Source organism: Balaenoptera musculus, chromosome X (assembly GCF_009873245.2).
Source record: "Balaenoptera musculus isolate JJ_BM4_2016_0621 chromosome X, mBalMus1.pri.v3, whole genome shotgun sequence".
NCBI lineage: Eukaryota > Metazoa > Chordata > Mammalia > Artiodactyla > Balaenopteridae > Balaenoptera > Balaenoptera musculus.
Window position 1 is genome coordinate 45,952,845 of NC_045806.1, and position 23,282 is coordinate 45,976,126.

At 40.0% G+C, this 23,282-nt stretch overlaps 1 protein-coding gene across 6 annotated transcripts in view; it reads right to left on the minus strand.

The window, feature by feature from the left end:
• PHF8 (PHD finger protein 8) overlaps positions 1 to 23,282 on the minus strand; it is an 87,455-nt gene that overhangs the window by 33,195 nt on the left and 30,978 nt on the right. For 4 of the 6 annotated variants that reach the window (XM_036840225.1, XM_036840226.1, XM_036840224.1 and 1 more), the window contains exons 9-18: positions 17,244 to 17,331; positions 16,769 to 16,875; positions 15,457 to 15,548; positions 12,852 to 12,941; positions 10,855 to 11,157; positions 9,988 to 10,091; positions 5,726 to 5,904; positions 5,345 to 5,430; positions 4,699 to 4,832; positions 3,787 to 4,100 (exon numbers count right to left, since the gene is read on the minus strand). In XM_036840225.1, coding sequence (XP_036696120.1) covers positions 3,787 to 4,100; positions 4,699 to 4,832; positions 5,345 to 5,430; positions 5,726 to 5,904; positions 9,988 to 10,091; positions 10,855 to 11,157; positions 12,852 to 12,941; positions 15,457 to 15,548; positions 16,769 to 16,875; positions 17,244 to 17,331 — 1,497 coding nt within the window. The remainder of the gene's footprint in view (positions 1 to 3,786; positions 4,101 to 4,698; positions 4,833 to 5,344; positions 5,431 to 5,725; positions 5,905 to 9,987; positions 10,092 to 10,854; positions 11,158 to 12,851; positions 12,942 to 15,456; positions 15,549 to 16,768; positions 16,876 to 17,243; positions 17,332 to 23,282) is intronic. The other 2 variants (XM_036840227.1, XM_036840228.1) reach the window with 2 other exon arrangements.

Consider the following 23,282-nt stretch of genomic DNA (forward strand, 5'->3'; position numbering starts at 1 on the left):
CAACACAGGATCAATATAGAAAAATCAACTATTTTCCTGCATACTAGCAACAGCCAATTGGAAAATATAATAGATAAAAAGATGCCATTTTCAATAGGAACCAAACTATAAAATAGAATACCTAGTAATAAACTGAAGAAGAGATATACAAGAAAGCCTGAATAAACAGACAGACCATGTTTGAAGATAGAAGGACAAGATGGCCTGTTTTGTGGCTGCTCAAAGGTAAATGGCAGAATGATAGCAATGTCATCCAGAAGTTGCACTGGTTCAAAAGCAATTTTCCCTGGCATGTTGTTTTTAACCAATCAGTGGTGAGTTTTCTCACATTTCAGAGAAAACCTTAGCTATATATGAAGACCTACACACAAAAGCTAAAAATCCTGCAATAGTGCCTCCCGTCAGAGGAAGGGTAAATGGTGGCTTTGTTTTCTACAAAATTAAGTTCTGTTGGGAGAGGAGGATGGTGGAGAGTGCCGCTGAAGACGTTGTGAAGACACTTTCCCCTGTGTTTAAAAACAACAAAGGACTTCCCTGGTGGTGCAGTGGTTAAGAATCCGCCTGCCAATGCAGAGGACACGGGTTCGAGCCCTGGTCCGGGAAGATTCCACGTGCCACGGAGCAACTAAGCCCGTGTGCCACAACTACTGAGCCTGCGCTCTAGAGCCCGTGAGCCACAACTACTGAGCCTGTGCGCCACAACTACTGAAGCCCGCGCGCCTAGAGCCTGTGCTCCGCAACAAGAGAAGCCACCCGCAACAATGAGAAGCCCACACACCACAATGAAGAGTAGCCTCTGCTCACCACAACTAGAGAAAGCCCGCGCACAGCAACGAAGACCCAACACAGCCAAAAATAAATAAATAATTTAAAAAAAATAAAAACAACAACAAAAAATGACTGCTGATGACTAGGCTCTGGATCAGATTTTAATTTGATAAAGCTGCTATTTATCTTAAGCAAATGCCCTCAAGAACCTACATCTGGAAGGAGGAACCTGAGCCCAGGCAGAGTTTAGGGATACAAAGGATCCACTGACTACAATGCTGGGTGCAAATGCCGATGGGCTCTAACCAGGCAAGGATTACTATTAGGACTGTCATTATCTGGGCCAGTGTTTTGGCTTCAAAGCCACAGAGATTTTGAGGGGTATACCCCTTTCTTTTTCTTGTAAGCCCTATTATTTTTAGTGTACAAATCTTCAGGACATTTTTCAGAAATGTGTATATCCCACTGTAGCAGAAAGGGCTCTGATGAAAGATGTCAGTCTCCATAAATTAATCCATAAATTGCAAATACCATGCAATCCTAATAAAAAATCCTAATAGGATTTTTCATGGAGTTTGACAAGTTGATTCTATAATCCATCTGGACTAGAAAAAGCTCAATAATGGCCTAGAAATTCTGGAAAAATAAGAACAAGTAGTTGGGTACCTCCTCATTAAACTGTCTTTCTAGTGTTGCTGGGCAAAGCAGGGAGGGGGAAGCAGACAGAGGTTGAGTGAGTTGTTTGTCCTCAGGTAGGACTAGTGAGACCAGGTCCAGATGCCTTGGCTATAGGTCAATGTGACTGTCTGCTGAAGGTAAGATGGATAGCCAGGGAAACTTGGCAACAAACTAAGACCAATCACAGCTCAACCCAGAGATGATGGGCTTGCTGAACATCTGTATTCTCCTCAGGTCCAAAGCAAGTTATGCAGAGGGGATTTGCCCTACCAGACACAAGGCCTAGAGTAACTAACCTATGAGGTAGTGCCACAGGAGTGGACAAGTTGGTTTTATGGAACAGAATAATATTAATAATATCTAACACACAGCACTTAACCATGTGCTGGGCAATGTTTTAAGTGCTTTATGTATAACTCATTTAATCCTCACAACAACCTATGAGGTAGGTACTATTATCACAGACAGGTTAATTAGCTTGCCCAAGGTTACACAGCTATTGAGGAACAGAACTGGGAATAGAGTAGAAAAACAAATCCAGGGAATTGCCTGGCAGTCCAGTGGTTAGGACTCTGCACTTTCACTGCCGAGGGGGTGGGCTCAATCCCTGGTCGGGAACTAAGATCCCACAAGCCACTCAGCGTGACCCGCCCCCCCGAAAAAAAAGGAAAAAAGAAAAACAAATCCATATATATATGGGAATTTAGTTTAGGACAGAAGCGGAGCTTCAAATCAGGGGGATAATTGATGAACTAGTCAATAAATGGTATTGGGGCAAATGACTATCCATGTGGAAAAAAATATAGATTCTTACCTCTCACAATTCACAAAACCTAATTCCAGAAAAAAAGGTAAAATTTTAACTTCTATACAAGTTTTAGGTGAAAATATAAGAAATTCTTCTTATACAAAACATAAAATACAAAAAAAATTGATAAAGACGACTATGTAAAAACTGAAATCTGCTACATGCTAAAAGATACCATAAGTAAAATTAAAATACAAGCAACAGACTAAGAGAAAATATTTTTCAACACTTGCAGAATATATAAAAACACACTCCAACAAATCTAGAGTACATAAAGAACTCCTACAAATCAATAAGAAAAACTAACATCCTAAAAATGAGTGAAAAACTGAATAGATAATTCACGGGAAAGGAATAAGGAAGAGCCAATAAACATAAAACAAACTGCAACACCATTTTTTGCCATCAGATTGGCAAAAATTAAAAAGGCTGATAACATCCATTGTTGGTAAGGCTGTGGGAAAACAGGTATATCTCATACACCGCTCATATACTGACCTTTTTGGACGGAATTCGGCACTATCAACATTTATGTTGTACATACCTTCAACTCAGCAGGTCTAGCTACCTTAGAGAAATGTTAACGGGCACATGGGCACAAAAGGTTATTTACAAGAATTTTCAAAACACTAAAAATTAGAAACAACCTAAATGATAATCAGTAGGAAACAGTTAAACATATGATGGTACACCTATGCTACAGACTACTATGCAGCAGGTAGATCTCAATGCATTGATGAAGTGTATCTCTATGTACTGATGTTGAAAGATATCCAAGTAAGTTGTAGAACCACACACACTAAACGAAACTATACCTCTATCTATTTATGTCTACATATGGGTGTAAACACAAGAAAATAAAAGGTATACATCAAACTGATAACAAAGGTTACCTTTGGATAACCTTTCTCAGAGGGGGAAGAGTGTTAGTCAAAGGGAATTTCTGCTTTCTCTGTCTTGTTCTAATTTTGGTCAATGAGGATTAATTTTTTAAATAATATTAAAACAAAAACCTACATTAAAGTCAGCTGCACTACACAAAAAAGTGCTTTATACATTGTAGTACTCAACAAAGTTTACTTTACAAAAAAGGCATCATCTATTAAATGTGAGAAGCCCACCGAAAAGTCATCATAAACCTTTGCAAGGGATGAACTGAATGACACATAACACAAATGATACAGGTAATGGAAGTAAAATAGGCAAGAGGGAAAAAAGAGTCACCAGCAGTGAAGATTGGACAATGCTAAAAATGGTTAATAGCTAATTATAATAGCTACCATTTTTTGAGGGCCTCCCATGAACAAGACACTGTGCCAGGTGCTCTGTGCAAGCATCATCTCTAATTCTTACATCAACCTGTGAGATATCCCCTTTTTACAGATTAAGAAAATACGGCACAGAGAAACCAAGTATCAGGCTTAAGGCCAGGCCTTTGCTCACTACAGGCTGTCCTGGATTGGATTTGGGATTGAGACTGGGGCTAGGGGGGAGCCCTCCTGGCCTGGACTCAAGTGCTCAGCTGCCCTTACTATACTCTGCATCCTTGAAGCATGCTCCCAAGCTGTCCTGTTCATCGAGACTGGCGTTCTCCTCCTCCTCCTCGCTCTCGGTTCTCCAGTATGCTGGCCGCTTGATGGGCCGCTTCCCTGGGGTGCGCTGGGAAGCAGGACTGCTAGACACTGTGCCCAGCCCACTGCTGGAGCTCCCACTGCTTCGGTCCTGCCCCCCGGTCCACCAGGCCTGCAGGCTGGAGGTAGCTGGCGAGGACGATGAGGACTGCAGGTTGGCCATGCACAGCATGCCCTGGATGGCCTCCTGAGTGCTGGGAGAGGCAGGGGCCTCGCTGCAAGGGACAGAGGAGAAATGCTGAGGGAGTTTCTCTAGTTGTCAGAGGAAATCAGTCATCAGAAGAGTCAGGGAGGAGGGACAACAGCTGCCGGGGTCAGGGTGGGAGGAAGGAGGAGAGAACCATCCCAGGCGAAAAACCAGAAAACAAACTAAAGATCAAAATAGTATCAAAGACTATCATAAAAAGGCCAGTCCTTCTTGACTCAAGTCTCTCCATAGACAGCAGGCAAGATGGCAAAAAGAGGGGTGCATCTCCCTTCCTGTTCACCAATGCTGCATTCTTTCCTTTTTCTTTTTTCTTAAAGCAAGGTCCAGAAAAGGCCCAGCTCTCCTTCCATGCCTCTTCTAACTTCCAAAAAACCCCAAACTTATTACCCTTTAAGTCCGTATATCCTCTCTCAGTCAGATCTTAAGTACCTCGGGACAGATTTCATGTCTACTTTATTCTTTCAGCCCAAATGCCCTGGCTAATTTTTGTCCCTTTAAATGACCCAATTAATATCTACTGATTGGTTGACCTAGCCCTTTGGGTGGCAGGTGGGGGTGTGTGTTGTCTGAACACCTAGAAAGGGGAGATCAAAGCCAGTACTCACGTGAGGGCAGCATAGTCAGGTCCCCCCACCTGCCTGCTGGCCTTGAGCAGATCAAGAATTCCACCAGCTCCACTCCCATTTCCAAGCTTGCTTTCGACCCCTTCTACCACGTCCTCATCTGTTGTATAGTCCTCCTGTTGGAGAAAAAGGATATCACCTCAGCTGCCCAGGGTTGGTCTGGTAAGGCCCCAATACAGGGTTGACAGTCCCACTCCTGATACTAATATCTTCTGAGCACCAAGTATCTACCAAGTACTAAGCAGAATATTTGTTCTTTCATCTTAATCTCCACAGCATCTTTGTGAGGCAAGTCTAACTCTCATTTTACAGATAAGGAAACTAAGGCTCAGTGCAGTTAAATAATTTGTGTAAAGTCACAATCAGATATTCCAAATCAGATACTCTTTCTGCTACATCACACTGCCTTTTATTCTACTCTATATTAAAGAATTTTAAAAATATTTCAACTGAAGTATAATCTTCCATTTATATGTTCAGGAGCACTTAGCCCACAATCTTTCACTTTATAAATATTTTAGGAATGGAATGCATAGGATGTTTCCCCCACCCTCAATTAGAATGACAATCTGTATTCTGTCTATGAAACCAGAATGAGCAGAAGATTAGAAACAGGGCAGGCTCCTACCTCAATGTCAAACTCAACTTCTCCTGGTTCACGAACTCGGTTGGGGTCGGAGCAAGGCTTCGCACGGGGCAACTTTCGGGGAAATTCTAGAAAGCAATGGAATGCACTTATCATGAAGCTAAGATTAGCATCTGAGCCAAACACCCAGGGGAAAGAGAATAAGACTATAATTTTCCTGAAAGTAATGACCACAGACGAGTAATTTAGGGAGGTTAGGAATTAGCTTATAAATAAATCTCTTAGAGCAAAGGATACATGGAAGCCTACAGAGCTGGTAAATCAGAATGTCAACAAGCTCAGGCCTAAGGTCTTGAGTCTATCAAGCGGACCAAAAACAAACTGAAATGGGCAGGGCAGGAAAGAAAAAGAACAAGTACACACTTGGTCTTATTATCAAGGTCGCCTTCTCCTTTCCCAGTCTCTCGTCAATCTGCAGTTCATCATCTGAATCCAAGTCAAATTCATCCTCCATCACCTGTTCTGCCACCAGCCTAGCCTTGTCTACCTTCTTCGCGATCTTGGCTCGCCGAGACTTGGATAAACTCTTTACCCTCTTGGTACTGGAGAGAGAGTGAAGGAGAACATAAAAACAGTCACACTCGATGGCAATTCTACCCAAACTGATCTACAGATTCAGTGCAATCCTATCTAAATCCATCTAGTTTTGTAGAGATTAATAAGCTGATACTAAAATGTATATGGGCATACAAAGGACTTAACATGGCCAAAACTATTTCAAAAAAGAACAAAGTTGGAGGACTTACACTACTCAATTTCAAAATTTACTATAAAGCTACAGTAATCAAGGTAGTGTGATATTGCCATAAGGATAGACATACACATCAGTGGAACAGACCTGTGAGTCTAGAACTAAACCCTTAAATTTATAGTCAATTGATTTCTGACAAAGGTGCTTATTTAGGCAATTCAGTGGAGAAAGAATAGTCTTTTCAACAAATGATGCTGAGATAAGTGGACATCACATGCAAAGAAATGAATGTGGACTCTTACCTCATATCATACACAAAAATTAACTAAAAATGGATCATAGATCTAAATGTAAAAGCTAAAACTATAAAACTTCTAGAAGAAAATATAGGAAAATATCTTGTGGCCTGATATTAGATAAAATTCAAAACATTTGTGCTTCAAAAGACACCATTAAGAAAATGTAAAGACAAGCCACAGACTAGGAGAAAATATTTGTAAATCATTTATCTAGAAAAGGATTTATATCCAGAATATTTAAATAACTCTTAGAATGCAACAAAAGACAAACAAAACCAATTAAAAAATAAGCAGAAGATCTGAATAGACATTTCTCTAATGATGATATATAAATGGCTCAACATTATTAGTCATTAGGGAAATGCAAATCAAAACCACAATAAGATACCACTTTACATCCATCAGAATGGCTATAATCAAAAAGACAGACAATAACAAGCATTAGCCAATATATGGAGAAACTCATAATTGCTGGTAGAAGTGTAAAATGGTACATGCTTTGGGATAAATTTTGGCAATTTCTTAAAAAGCTAAACAGAGTTACCATATGACCCAAAATTTTACTCCTAAGTGAGAAACAAAAACATGCCCACAAAAAAACTAGTACTCAAATGCTCACAGCACCATTATTCATAATAGCCGAAAAGCATAATCAATCCAAATGACCATCAACTAGTGAATGGATAAACTAAATGTGGTATATCCACACAATGGAATACTATTCAGCAATAAAAAGGAACAAATTAATGATACTTCTACAACATGGATGAACTTCAAAAACATTGTTAAGTGAAAGAAGCCAGACACAAGAGACTACATATGTATGATTCCATTTATATGAAGTGTCTAAAAAGGCAAATCCATAGAGATAGAAAGTAGATTAGTGGTTGCTTGGGCCTGGGGAAGAGAACCAGGACTGACTGTAAGTGGATATGAGGGATCTATTTGGTGTGATAGAAATGTTCCAAAATTATATTGTGGTGATGGCAGCGTATTCTTTAAATTTACTAAAAGTCATTTAATTGTACACTTAAAACAGGTTAATTGTATGGTATGTAAATTATACCTCAAAAAAGCTGTTAAAATATATAAAGGAAGTAGAAAGAACTCAAAAGTGGCTTAAATAATCCTGTTACACATGGTAAACAATATTAACCAGTACAGACTGCTCAAATAAGCCTTATAGTTAAGAGAAACAAGTTTTTGGTAAATCAGTACACTTGACACATTCAGCAAATAGTCATTTGGTGAACTGGATTTTAGTGAATTAGCTGTTTTATACCTCATAGGGTTGCTGGGAGGATTAACGAGCTAATGTAGAGACTGACACATGGCAAGTGGCCCAATGGTAGCTAATCTTATAGTTCTCTGGGCCTCACTTTCCCACATTAGTAAAATGGGGATAACAACACTTACCCTCAGGGTTGTTGTGAGGACTAAATAAAATAATGTATGTAAATGGCTAAGATAGAGTCTGACACAGAGCAGGTGCTCAATAAATGGTAGCTATTTAACCTTGATCTTTTATTAACTTCTAATAATGAAAAATCTCAAACATATATAAAATATTAAAAACTCCCATGTACCTATGACCCAGCTAAGTTTTAGCAATTATCAACACACAGCCAATCTTGTTTCATCTACACCTCAGTCCCCACAAAATATGGCATTATTCTGGAGAAAAAGACCAGACATAATATCATATCGTCTATAAATATTTCTATACCTTGACTCCCTAGGTTCACTTAGCAGCAGCCTCTGGCAGGTGCAAGAAGGTAATAGAAGCAGTACAAGAAAGACTGGTGAGGAAGGGAAAAATGTCTCATTGTGTCCTCAATAGCCATTATAGGCTGGACCCTTAGGACTCTCAATTTTCTCTTCCCCAGCAGACCAACCATGGGTTCTAGACAAAGGCAATGCTCAACAGTCTCTCTAATCTTATTCTTCAGTAACTATGTCCTCAAATAACAAGGATAGCTCTGCTGCTTTCAGAATCTACCCTGCCCTCACACTCCCTTTTCCCTTATTTCCCAGCCAGGTAGACCTACTACACTCACCCTTGGGATCTGAAAACAATCTTTTCCTACAAAAAGGCTGTTGAGGTATCCTTGTCGCTTATGTTCCTATACTGTTCATACTCTGTACTTAACTCTTGACTGCTCCTGTCTGGTGTTTTGAGTGTCCAGATGGTAACTTTTACTGTCTTCCTTTGCCTCCCTACATGTTTGAAGGTTTCTGATGACCTACTTAGCTTCTGGCCATACCCACAACCATCATCATCAGCACCACCACCATCACCTTACATCTTCAACTTCATCATCATATTCATAAGAACGACCATTTATTAAGCATTTACTATGTGCCAGAACCTGTGATAGGCACTTTACATGCATTACTTCATTTAGTCCTCCAACAACCCTAAGATAAGTTTTATCTATAGAATACATAAAATGAGGACAGAGAGGTGCAGATACGTTAATTAGCTTGTCAAGGTCACAGAGCGAATACGTGACAGAGCAGGGATTCAAATTCGGGATTGTCTGATACCCAAGCTGGAGCTTTTTGCCAAGATGTGCTTTTATTTTATTCTTTTAGAAAACGTTTTGTTAAAAATTATTTTAAGAAAAGTAATATGTGCTCACTGTATAAAATTCAAATGCTTTTGAAGTGAAACTTTCCTCTCTTGCCTCCCTTATTCTACTTTCCAGAGATAACTACTGTTACAAGTTTGGTGTGACAAGCATAAAATATGTGACAAATATATTTATTTGCATGAATGTGTATACACATCTCTGGAAGGAAATCGTTGACATTGGTTTTCCATGCGGAGGGGAACTGGGGAACAGAGAGGAGTGGGAGCAAAATTTTTCACTATGTATTCTTTCACACTTTTTGAATTTTAAACCGCATAAATTAAATTTTAAACCTCTTCAAAAAGGTTAAATTAAAGGAAAAGGTCTGTATGTTGCTTTTTTACACAAACACACACACACATATGTGCATACGTGCTTTTTTAAAAAATTAAAATGAACTATTCCTATATATTATCTTGCAACCTGATTTTTTCACTTAAAATATATCTTGGAAATCTTTTCACGTCAATAGATAGTAAACTCATTCTTTTTAAGTTACACAGTATTCTATTCCATAGATGTACCATAATTTATTTATCCAACCTTTATTGATGAACGTTTCCAATTGCTTACTATTACAAACAGTGATACAGTGACTACTAAATATTTCTCTTTACACACCTGTGCAAATATTTCTGCAAAATAAGTTCCTAAAAACTGAATTGCAAAAGGTATATAAAAAACTAATGCTCTTAACCAGTATGCTGTACTACCTCCTATTCCCGCCAACAGTTCTGATCCACTGACTTGCTGAAATTTCTAGAACTTATATAAGATTTTCCTCAGGATTGCCAATTAGTTCCAGACCTCTCCCCCTTCCCACCCCCAACACTACCATGGTTCTCTGTACTAAGGAATGTTATCTGATAATATCTGGTTATTTCCCCAAGCACAGTCCCTCCCTCACCCATGTCCCAGCCGCAGGTCCCAATTCCATGCCTTGTCTTAGTGGCATATTGCCACCAACAATCCCAGCATCTTTGCTTCTTCTCCCCACCTCACCTGCCATTAGACATCAACAGGGCCAGCGGGCCCTCATTCCCATCAAGGTCCAAGTCTGGCGAGTCATCATCTGAGTCATTCAAGCAGGTACCAGTGATGTTGAACTGTAGGAGGAGGAGGCTCAGTTGTCACCTGTCTGGAACTCCCATGTGAATCAGAATGACCAGTTCCCTCTGGTTTCACTGGTTGAGTTCACTGTCAAAACCACCTGAACCAAGGTCTTCTGCTATGCTGTCCCCCCACCCCCAACCCAAATGATCACAGGAGCAGAAGGCTGAGAATGTATGGCTGGCTCAAGGGACACCTATCAATCTTGCAAAACATGTTCCCTAAAAAGAGGTGGAGCATCTTCACATGCCTATGTAGGGCACCACAATCTTGAAGCAAGGTGGAGCCCTGGAGGAGGGCTTTTCTCAAGAACCTGTTCAAGACTCCAACCTGCCACTCGTATACCATGCTCTCAAATGTCATTCCCATCCCAGCATTTCAAGAGTCATCTCAAGTGTCATGTTTACTGAGAAGAGCTCCTGACCATCGCCCCTACCCAGACAGAATCATCCCCTCCCATGTCTCAGGGTCCCACACACACCCTTGATCGTGGCATCCACAACACTTCATTGCACTCATTTCTTTTTATGCCTATCTTTCTCACTAGCCTGTCAGCCTCTTGAGGGTTATGTCCACAGCACCTATCACAGTGCCCAGCATAGACAAGATCTCAATAAATGCCTGTTAAATGAGTGGGACTGGTAGCCAAACACCAGGGGCCCTAAGGGAGGTGGGAGGACAGGAGAGCCTATCCTTTTTATACCCTGCTCTTCCAAGGGACCCAAAAGGGTTGGGCTGAACCCAAGGGCCAGCACCCACCTTTGCTTTCTGGGAACAGCCTGTCTTCAGTGCCTGATGACTGTATGTGTCCATGAGATTATAGCTCAATTGGCCAGCAGGCCCCAAGGCTGAGCTCTCCTTGCCCTTTCGCTCTGCCTTCTTGAAGAATTCCTTGGGCTTCAGGCCTTTCTTCTTTGAACCACTTTTGGAGGGCAGTGACAGCCTGGACATGGATACTGAAGTGGAATGGGCTGGCCTGGTTAAGGGAATGGAGCCGGCTGGGAAGATCCTCTGCAGCCCAAAGATATTGCTTGTCTTCCCAACGTTCTGTTGGAAGATATCCTACAAGAGTGTTAGTACATGAGGGGGTTAGAGCTTACTCAAGGGTTCACTCTGCACTAAGAGCAGAGGTCTGTTCATGGCACTGGCGGTACTGCCATGAAGGGGCTTAAAGATGCTCCACATATGCACTTATGCACACCCTAGTTTTGGCACAATAAGTCACTCAAGAATTTACTGGGTGGCATTTCTTTACCTAGCCATTGACGAGTAAGGAGAAGACGAGCAGAGGAAAAGCTCAGCACTACTGTCAAAACCGGAGAGAAAAAGACTCCAAGAGCAGCTGACATGAGACAGAAAATAACTGAGTACTAAAATGTGTGGTTCCAACTCTAAGGACCACAGGATTTGAGAGCAGGAGAGAGGTTGTAGTCCTAATTCTGCTACTAGCCTCCCACCTTCATCTTATTCATAGCAGTTATGCTTTGATTTGTTGTATATAATGAGCTTCCACATTAAGATTTCATTTGAAAAAAAGGATTTCATTGCTTCAAAACATTTGAAAGCCAATGAAAAAGATATGATCCATCTCTTAAGTCCTCTTCCAACCAGCCCAAAGTTCTGTGTATATAAAACTGGTTTAAGTGGGAAGAGCCAGAGAAAAGGTAGGCCTAAAACCCTGAAGGATTCTGACAGATGGAAGTGGTGGAAAATGAGGTAGAAGGTGGACAATGCAAGCTATGGTGTAGGCAGTGAAACATGCTGCAAGAGGTGAGGCTAGAACCCCAACTTCCCAGTAGCTCACTCTGACCACCCTTCAGCACAGATTTAGTGCCTATATCCTGGGCACTAAATGGAACCTTACAGCTTCTGAGCTAAAGGAAAGTTGAAACTTCCTCAAGTCCAATTCTCCTCTGGTGCCTTTGCTACTTCACCAGCCCACACTGAGTTCTCTCTTTGCTGCAGTCTATTAATAACAATGGCTCACATTTATTGAGTACTTACTCTGCCAGGCACTGTGCGAGGGGCTCTATATACATTAGCTCTTAATCATAACAAAACTCTGAAAAGGTGGTGTTATCCCCACTTTACAGATAAGGATACTGAGGCTCTGAAAGGCTTGCAAATGACAGAGCAGGAACCAGAACCCAAGTTTCTCTGAGTCTCTTACCACTGCACCTTACTGTCTCGTGGTATATGCCACCTGTTGAAACATGGCTTTGTAATCATCTTCAACCCGGGAGAACTGTCATTTTGTAGAATGTAGAGACTGAGTCAAAATATTAATAACAACAACTACTACTACTATGACCTCTGCCACCCACGACCACCATGACCCACCAGCAGAATTTACTGAGCACCTACTGTGTGCCAAGCCCTATATTTAGTGCTCAACCTGTATTATCTTACTCAATCCTCTTAATAATCCCTCAGTAGTTATTAGTTATCCCCACTTTAGACATGAGGAAACTGAGGCTCAGACAGGTTAACTTTGCCCAGGTTCCTCTACTAGATTGTGAGTTCTTTGTGGGCAGGCACTGTATTATTTATGTATCCTAAGCACCTAGCCCAACATGTGGCACACTTGAGGCACATAATAATTATCTGAATGAATGAATAAATGAGTGAATGAATAGGGTCCTTGGTGGGGTCTTCCCAATCCTTCCCCTGAGCCCTCATGCCAACTGCAAAAGCCTGACCTGCCACTTGAGCCTTGAGCCCTTCCCAAACGCCTCCCCTGCTCCCATGCTTCTTACTTCCACCAGGCGAATTTCCCTAGCCAGATCTTTAATGAGCTGTACGGTCCGCACTGTTTCCGGGATCTCATCCTCGTGGTCTGGCAGAGCCTGTCAAACAAAAGGCATGAGGAATAGATCCACACATAAATGAACAACTGATTTTCAACAAAGTTACCAAGGCAATTCAATGGAGAAAGTGTAGTCTCTTTAACAAATGGTACTAGACTGATCAGATATCCATATGCAAAAAAAGAACTTCATTCCATATCTTGCACCAGACACACACAGAGACTCAAAATGGATCACAGACCTAAATGTCAAATCTAAAACTATAAACCTTTTAGAAGGAAACACAGGAGAAAATCGTTGGGACCTTGGGTTAGGCACAGATTTCTTAGGACATAAAAAGTATGAACCATAAAAGAAAAAACTGATAAATTAGACTTATTAAAAAATAAAAACTTCTCTTAGAAAAACACTGTTAAGACAAACCACTGACTGGGAGGAAATATTTGCAAAACATATATCTGATAAAATAAAGGACAGTGTCAAGAGGTGTGAGGAACTTAGTTGTGACTTGAACCACACCCCTCAGCAAGTCAAGAACCTCAGCAAGATACCTGGGGACAATCCAGCCTCTCCACTTCTGAGGACAGAACTCAATGTTGAGCAGCTACGAGCCCACAGCTAGCCCAACAGCAACCCAGGGAGAGACCTGTTGATTGTCTCTCTTTTAATTCATTTGCAATCTTATTTATCAATACATCTTTATGCAGACAGCTCAAACTTTTCCTCTGTGACTTCTTCCACCAGTTTTGACTTGAATTCTGTATCCAGAGGACTGATAAAAATTCCTCAGCATTTCCTCCTTGCTTCCCATGGTTTGATTCCTTTAACTCTTTTAATCCATCTGGAATTTATTTTGGTGGCTGGCCAGTGATGGGGGCTGAGAACCCATGTGACCCAGCTGGATAACCTTGACAGCTCCCTCTTCCCAGCCCAGGGGCTCTGGAAGGGTGAAGGAGCAACTGCTTCTCTTCACAAAAGAGAAGTTGTCTGCACTTCACAAAAGACTTCTTCCATGAGTGTGGGCTCCTCAGTTCTGTGTCCTACTCTCTTCCAGCTCCCTTTGGTCACACTGTTTGGGGCCATCCCTTGGTCCCTGAGGCCATCCTGGCTCAGGACATGAGTGCTTAGGACCTACCCACCTCCCTCCCTTTTGGTGTTCCTGGGACAGAGTCACTCTGAAGTTCACTTCGTGGGAGGGTCAGGTGGGGATGCAGAGTCAGAGATGAAACCCAAGGTAGCCACACCTGAGGGATGTGGCAAAACAGAATCGAAGGCTAAGGCCCAGGTGTAGTTGAGTCCAGGGAGCAAGAGAAGGCCCAAAACATGAAGTCCAAGGATACCTGGGGGGAAGGCTGTCAACAGGAAATGGGGAGATTGTGCACATTTAAGCCTGCAGTGGCTGAAAAGTTTCCTCAGGCTACTGTATGCAGGGGAAGGAATCTACAAAGAGTATCAGAAGCATAAAAGAATATATTGATATTTCCTATTTTTGTATTTCTTAAAATTGGTTTTTAAATAAATTCAACATTTTGAGTAGGTAATCCATTCACGTAGTTCAAAAATCAAACAATATAAAAAGATATATATTGAAAAGCCTCAGTATATATCTGACCCTGCCATCAGCTCCCCTAGCCCACTCCAACAGGTAACCACTTTTATTAGTTTCTTCTGCATCCTTCCAGATTGTGTCTTCAGTCAAATACAAGCACATACAAATATAATTCTTCTTTTCCCCCCTTTTACACATAAGGTAGCACACTATACACACAGTTCTACACTAATACATGATAAATTCTGGAGATCTTTCCAAATCAGTACATAGAGAGCTTTCTTAATCTCTTTTATAGGCTGTTTAGTATTCAATTGGATAGATGGATATTGGTATATTCCTAAAAAGCCATTTTGGCAGTATGCATCAAGAGTCTTACATTTTTTCACATACTTTGATCTAGTGATCGCTCTTCTAAGAATCTATCCTGAAGAAACAATCAAGAGATGAGGAACAAAGCCTGATGCAAACAGCTATTTACTGCATGATTTTCTAGAACTATCCCCCAAATAAATAAATAAGCAACAATAAACAAGTGGTTAGGTAAGGATGGTACATCCCTGCAAAAGAATATCACGTAACTATTAATGTTTGTGGAGAACTCTGGTGACACAGAAAAATTAAGATAAGCCAACCAATTCAGATACAAAATTATATGTACAGGGTGAGAGCAATCATGTTTTAAAAATGAATATTAAAAAAACAAAAGAAAGTATACCCAAATGTTAATGTTTATTCCCTCTGAGTTAAAATTACAGGTGAAGTTTTTCCTTCTTTACACTCTTCTGTATTTTTCTAATTCTCGACAGTAAGCATGTATTACTTTTTATAATCAGAAAGAAAGGTTTAAAAATATAATCCAAGGAGTCCTAGCCCAGTCCTCTACTCTAATCCTAGGAGCCCACAAACCTCCCTAGTTTCCTCCACGTCCCCAGAGGATCTTCCCAAAGCCAGTCCCTGCTGAGAGTAGACCTCTAAAGTAGGTAGAGAAATAAGTATATTTACTTCTTTCCTTGTCCAGGCTCTAAAGGCCAAGTTCAGGGCTTTACCACCATGGACCAGGTAGGAGGCAGGGTGTCTCCTGTTTTCTCGCAAACCTAAAGGGGGAAAGAGGAAGGTAGAGTGTCAAAGAAGCCATGCAGGGAAGTGATGGACTTGTTATTTTTTTTCAGGCAACCAGAGAAAATACTCAAGGTTCTGAGCACAACTCCAGATCTCAGTTCTTATAATGGTGTTCATTTTATGACTACCTTGACGTCTACTATCTCATTTAATCCTATACCCAATCCTATAAGCCAGATATCATTATCTTCATTTTATAGTTCAGGAAATGAGGCTCAGAGAGGCAAAGAGACAACCAAAGGCCACACCTGGTAAGTGCCAAAGCCAAGACTGAAACCTCATCTGTCTAAATCTGAGGCCTGTGCTCCTTCTACACTACTCTGCCTCTTGGGTTTCAAAATGTGAACACTCAGGAGGACGACTGCCACCTACACAGATCTGAAGAGCCATTAATGCCTTGTTCTGAGTTACTCCAGGAGGAGGTTATAACAAACATCCAGATTTAGGCTCAATAAAGAATTTTCTACTGAACTAAGCTGTTCAGAAAAGAAAATAATAAGCAGTTAGTCATCCAGCCTCTGAATGAACACTCAAGTGACGGTCTGTCTAGGTGGCAGAATAAGGGCTTGAGGTACTGCATAAGAGACTGTACTCATTGGCCTCTGAGGTTCTTTGTAACTCTTCCTGGCCAAGTCACCTTGAAGGATCTCAGGTCTGAGTAAGGGAGCCACTCTATTTCCAAGCAGACCAGGAAAGAGGAAACCCAGCAGGTTGGCTTCTATCTGGGCTGATACCCAGGAACCAAACCAATGATGGGTAGTCAGGACTGGGCCTTGTCCCCAGGGGAAGCACGTCCAGGGAACTCTGACAATATACCAATTGAGTTTCTTATTTTAATTGGCAGGAAATCGGAATAATTTCACTGTGATCCAATTTTCTCAGTCCCCTTTGCTAAATAAAAAAGTTAAAATCCATGCCCTACCCTACATTACAATTAGTAAAAAAGCCAATTTCAAAAGATCGCATCCTTTGATTCCATTTGTATAGCATTCTTGAAATGACAAAATTATAGAGATGAAAAAGAGATCAGTGGTTTCCTGAAGTTATGGATAGTTCAGGGGGAGAGAGTGGGTGAGGTTATAAAGGGGTAACACTACAGAGATCTTTGTGGTGATGGGTACTGTATCTTGATTTGAGGTGATGGACATGGTCAGGGCAGCAGGGCAAAAAGGACAGTTGGCAAAGGGCTCCATACCTCGAAAAATGTCCAGGATATGCTTTCCCACATACCAACAGATGGTCTCAAAGTTGGGGAACTTGAAGAGGTCTGCTGTGCTCAACCGCTTCTCAATCTCATAGGCTCTGGAGGAAGTAGGCACAACAATAACAATGATAACAAGGACCCTATTTACTGGGCACCTACTATGTATCAGGTATTGCTCTGGATGCTCTGTATCCATTATCTCTAATCCTCACAACTACCCTCTAAGACCTTACTTTATGGGTTAGGAAACTTGGGCTCAAAGGTTATGTGACTTGACAAAATTCACAGAACTACTAAGTGAGGAAGAGGTATTCATCTTCAGACTGAACATCATCAGAAACCAGTATCCATTCCTTTCTGATCATCTTGCCTCCTTCTATGCTGCACTCCTCACAATAGCGGAGAACTCAAGGACTCTAGCAGATGGGAATGGCCAACTCGGGATCACCAGAGCTTCAGGACTCACTTGAGCTGCATTTCAATGTTAAGGCTGTGTAAGAAGTTCCCTCCAAAGGCAAGGCAGTCCACGGGGGTCAGCACAGCATGGATCCATCCTGCAGTGTAACAAGGCAAAAAACATAGCTGGCAGAGGGCCTTTCTTCTTTGGACATCACCACTGCCCACTCAGCTCAAACACAACTCCTTAGACCAGACAGCCTGGCAGTAATTCAGAACATTCTAGCTTCCTCCACTCTCCCAACACCCATCCTAGCCAAGTCTGCCATCATTATAACCCTGAACTGGACCAACCTATGAGGTTAATAAACTCCTTCTACTTCCCTCCTCTGCACTTCAAAATCTCTTCGTTGCCTCACCCATCCTCTCTCTTACTGCTAAGAAAGGCATCACCTCCTTGCCATGACTACCCCTTCTAACTCTGCGCTAGGTAAAACAAAGAGCTTTTGTGTTAGACAGACCTGGGTTCAAATCTTGCCATTTTCTATAGCTAAATATCTACTTCACAGGTTGGTTGTGAAGGATGTACCTAGTTGAAACTAAATTATTTTCCTTGCCCTTGACCCTATACTGCCTTCTGGGACCTTCTGGTTTTTCTTCTTATATCTCTCTCATATTCATCTCCCCTTCTTCATCCATCCATCCTACTAATGGCTTGGTTCAGATCCATCATTATCTCTCACCTACGCTATTTGCAACAGCCTACAAACTGGCTCCTCTAACACCAGTGGTTCTTTAAGGTGTGATCCAGGGAATCCTGGGGCTCCTTGAGACTCTTTCAGAGCATACGCATGGTCAAAACTATGTTCATGATAATACTAAGATGTTATTTGTCTTTTTAACCCTCAGTATACAGTGGAGTTTTTCAAGGTGTACATGACATGATATCACAACACACAGAAGCAGATTTGAGGACACAGAAGTTTTCTGCTAAACCAAATATTAAAAAGATTTGCAGAAATGTAAATGTCAATCTTTTCACTAAATTTTTTTAGTTTGAAAATAGTTATTTTTCATAAAAATTGTTACTTATGCTAACATGTAATGGGTTTATTCTTGTTTTTTCCTCAATGAACTAATAAATATTTTTAAATTCTCAGTTTTAATTTATAATATGGTAAATATTAATAAATATAAACCACATAAATAAAAGCTCTTTGGGGTCCTCAATAATATTTAAGGGTATAAAGAGGTCCAGAGTCCAAAGTGTTTGTAAACCACTGTTCCACACCAATCTCAACCTCTGAAGTCTATCCTCCACATCTCAACCCTAAGTGATATATCTGAAATGCAAATCTGCCCATGTCACCTCCTGCTTGAAACTCTTCAATGAAATGTACATCCACAGAAGAATAGATAAACTGCTGTATACTCATGCAATGGAATACTAGAAAGCAAGTGAAATGAATGAACAGTAGCCACATGTATCAACATGGATCTCACAATCATAATGTTCAGAGAAAAAAGTTGAGAAAAATACATCTAATATGATTCCATTTATATAACATTCAAAAACATGTAAAACAATACTATATACTGCTTACTAAGGCATACCTATGTAATAAAGGGATAAAAATGCATGAGAATGATATCATCAACTTCAGGACAACAGCTAGCTCTGAGAGGGCAGAATGGGAATGTAATTGAGGAGAGGTATATACAAGGCTTCAAATATGTTTGTAATATGTTATATTTTTAGTTGAGTTATAAACACATAAATGTTCATTATATTATTCTTTATATCTTTTGCTACATCTGAAATATTTCATTAGAAATTAAATAAACAAATAAATCTTCAACAGTCCCCAGTTGCCTCTGAAGTAAGTTCAGCCTGCCAACCTTTTCAGCTTCATCTGCTCCCAGCCCTTGGTCTTTAGGCTCCAGTATCCATAAGCTGCTTCACACATCTTTGCTTTGCTTATGCCTTTCCCTTCATCTGAGAGGGCTTTCCTGCCTTTCTTTCCTTGGTCAGTCTCTATTTACTCTTCAGGTGTCACTCTTCTGAGAAGATTTTCACAAACCTCTGGCCAGACTAAGTGCTCTTCTCTGTGCTCCCAAAACTTCTGGTGAATACCTCTATTGTGTCTATTAGAACATTATACTGAAATGGCCTATCCATCTTTTATCTCTAGCACCTAGCCCAATGTTGGGGCAGAGAGTAGACATGAAATGCTTGTGGAACTAAGTAGATTGCACCCAGTTTGTGGGAATTTCTACCAAGATGCAAATGAATCCAACTCAAATCTCTGGTAGACAAATTCAATTCACCAGTTACCAAGTGCCCAGTGTACAAAAAAAAAACATCATGTGAGACCCAGCAAAGAATTCAAAGATGGGTGAATAAATGCATGGGAGTAGAAAACTATAAAAGAGAAAAGCAGATGGGTATGGGGGTAGGAGGAGGGGGGCATGACTTGCCTCATCATATATTAAACATTCTATAAAACCAATGTAATCAAATCAATATGATATTGATATATGAATAGACAAACAGATCTGAGTAACAGAAAAGAAAATCCAGAATTATACAATATAATGTTAGACAAAGATGCTAGAATTATATGACACGAATTTTAAAGGAGTCATCATAAAAATGCTTCAACGAACAATAACAAGCATGCTGGAAACAAACAAACAAAAGAAGTAGAAAGAAAGAGAAGCTATAAATAAGAAACAAGTACAAATTATAGAACTAAAATATACTACATCTGAAATATATAGTGAAACAATGGACTCAACAGAAGAATGGAGACAATGGAGAAAAGACTCAGAGAATTTGAAAACAGAACAATAGAAAGCACCCAATATGAACAAGAGAGAAGAAATAGACTGAGAGAAAAATAAACTCAGGAACCCAACAAGGACCTACTGTATAGCACAGGGAACTATATTCAATATCTTGTAATAACCTATAATAGAAAATAATCTGAAAAAAGATAGATACTATATATATAACTGAGTCTCTTTTTGCTGTACACCTGAATCACTGTAAATCAACTATATGCCAGTAAAAATTAAAAAAGACAAAAAAAATAAAGAACCATGCAATGGGACAGAAAAAAAACCCTCAGGAACCTGTGGGACTACAGCAAAATGTGTTACATTCGTATAATCAAAGACCCAGAAGAAAAGTTAGAGTGTGGGAATGAAAAAGTATTTGAAGAAATAATGCCTAAAAATTTCACTAATATGGCAAAAGACATAAACCTGCACATTCAAGAAGCTCGATGAACACATACAGTATAAACCCAAAGAAATCCACACCAAGACACATTCTAGTCAAATTGCTAAAAAACTAAATAAAAAAAAAACATTGGAAGTAGCAAGAAGTGACACATACAGGGAAAAAAACAATTTAAAGGGGAGCCAAAATCTTATCAGAAACCACAGAAGCCAGAAGGAAGCAGCACAACATTCAAGTGCTGAAAGAAAATATCAACCCAGATTTCTATACCCAGCAAAAATATCCTTCAGGAGTGAAAGGGAAATCAAGACATTTACAGATGAAGGAAAACTAAGAGAATCTGTTGCCAGCAGACCTATCCTGAAACTCTAAACAGAGAGGAAATGATAAGAGAAGGAATCTTGGAACACCAGGAAGGAAGAACAATGGAAGAGTAAAAATACAGGTAAATACAATAGACTTTCCTGCTCTTGGGTACTCTAAATTATGCTTGACAGCTGAAACAAAAATTAAAACACTATGTGATATGGCTCTAATGTATGCAGAGGAAATATTTAAGACAAATACATTACATATGGTAAGGGTAAAGAGATGTGAAAAGAGGTAAGGTTTCAACTCTTTCTTCAAACTGGTAAAATGTCAACACCAGTAGACTGTCATAAGACAGATATATATGTACATATAAATATATACATATAGATATGTATGTACATATATACATATATACATATACATATTTATCTACATATGTACATATACATAGATATATGTGTATATGTCTATGTATATGTACATATACATATATATCTATATATGTATACATATATACATAAAACTAGAGCAAACACTAGAAAAAATCTATATAAAACCTGAAGCTGAAAAATTCATATGGAAATTCAAGGGGCCCAGGAAGGCTGACACTTCCCAATTTCAAAACTTACTACAAGTGTACAATAACTGAGACAGTGTGATACTGTCATAAAGACAGACATACAGATCAAGGGAATAGAATTCAAAGTCCAGAAATAAACCAATACATGGCCTATGGTCAACTGATTTTTGACAAAGGTGTCAAGACAATTCAATGGGGGAAAGAATGGTCTTTTCAAATTGTTCTGGGACATCTGGACATCCACATGCAAAAGAATGAAACTGGACCCATATCTCACACCATATACAAAAATTAACTTGAAATGGATGAAAGACATAAATGTAAGAACTAAAAAGAAAACTCAGAAGAAAACACAGGTGTTAATCTTCATGACCTTGAATTAGGCAATGGTTTCTTAGATATGACACCAAAAGCACAAGCAAAGAAAAAAACAGATAAACTGGACTCTTGGGCTTCACAGAACAACAAGAAAGTGAAAAGACAACCCCCAGAATGAGAGAAAGTATTTGCAAATCATACATCTGATAAAGGTCTAAACCAAAATATATAAAGAATTCTTACAACTCAACAATAGAAAGACAAATCACCTAATTAAAGAATGGGCAGGGACTTCCCTGGTGGCACAGGGGATAAGACTCCACACTCCCTCTTGCACTGTTGGTGGGAATGTAAATTGATAAAGCCACTATGGAGAACAGTATGGAGGTTCCTTAAAACACTAAAAATAGAACTACCATACGACCCAGCAATCCCACTACTGGGCATATACCATGAGAAAACCATAATTCAAAAAGAGTCATGTACCAAACTGTTCATTGCAGCTCTATTTACAATAGCCAGGACATGGAAGCAACCTAAGTGTCCATCATCGAATGAATGGATAAAGAAGATGTGGCACATATATACAATGGAATATTACTCAGCCATAAGAAGAAACGAAATTGAGTTATTTGTAGTGAGGTGGATGGAGTTAGAGTCTGTCATACAGAGTGAAGTAAGTCAGAAAGAGAAAAACAAATACAGTATGCTAACACATATATATGGAATCTAAGGGAAAAAAAAAAAGGTCATGAAGAACCTAGTGGTAAGATGGGAATAAAGACACAGACCTACTAGAGAATGGACTTGAGGATATGGGGGGGGGGGAAGGGTAAGCTGTGACAAAGGGAGAGAGTGGCATGGACATATATACACTACCAAACGTAAAATAGATAGCTAGTGGGAAGCAGCTGCATAGCACAGGGAGATCAGCTCGGTGCTTTGTGACCACCTAGAGGGGTGGGATAGGGAGGGTGGGAGGGAGGGAGATGCAAGAGGGAAGAGATATGGGAACATATGTATATGTATAAATGATTCACTTTGTTATAAAGCAGAAACTAACACACCACTGTAAAGCAATTATATTCCAATAAAGATGTTAAAAAAAAAAAAAAGACTCCACACTCCCAATGCAGGGGGCCTGGGTTCGATCCCTGCTCAGGGAACTAGATGTCACATGCATGCCGCAACTAAGAGTTCGCATGCAACAACTAAGGAGCTCGTGTGCCGCAACTAAGGAGCCGGTGAGCTGCAACTAAGGAGCCTGCCTGCCTCAACTAAGACCTGGCACAATCAAATAAATAAATAAATAAATAAAAATGGGCAGAAGTTTTGAATAGATATTTCTTCAAAAAAAGATATATAAACATCCAATAAGTGCATGGAAAGATGTTCAAAATCAATAGCCATTAGAGAAGCACAAATTAAAATCTCAATGAGCTACAACTTCACACCCACTAGGATGGCTATAATCATAAAGACAGGCAAAAACAAGTGTTGGGGAGGATGTGGAAAAATTGAGACCCTCATAAATCATTGGTGGAAATGTAAAATGCAGCTGCTTTAGAAAACAGTCTGGCAATTCCTCAAGAAGTTAAACACAGAGTTACCATATATATGACTCAGCAATTCCTCTCCTAGGTAGATATACCCAA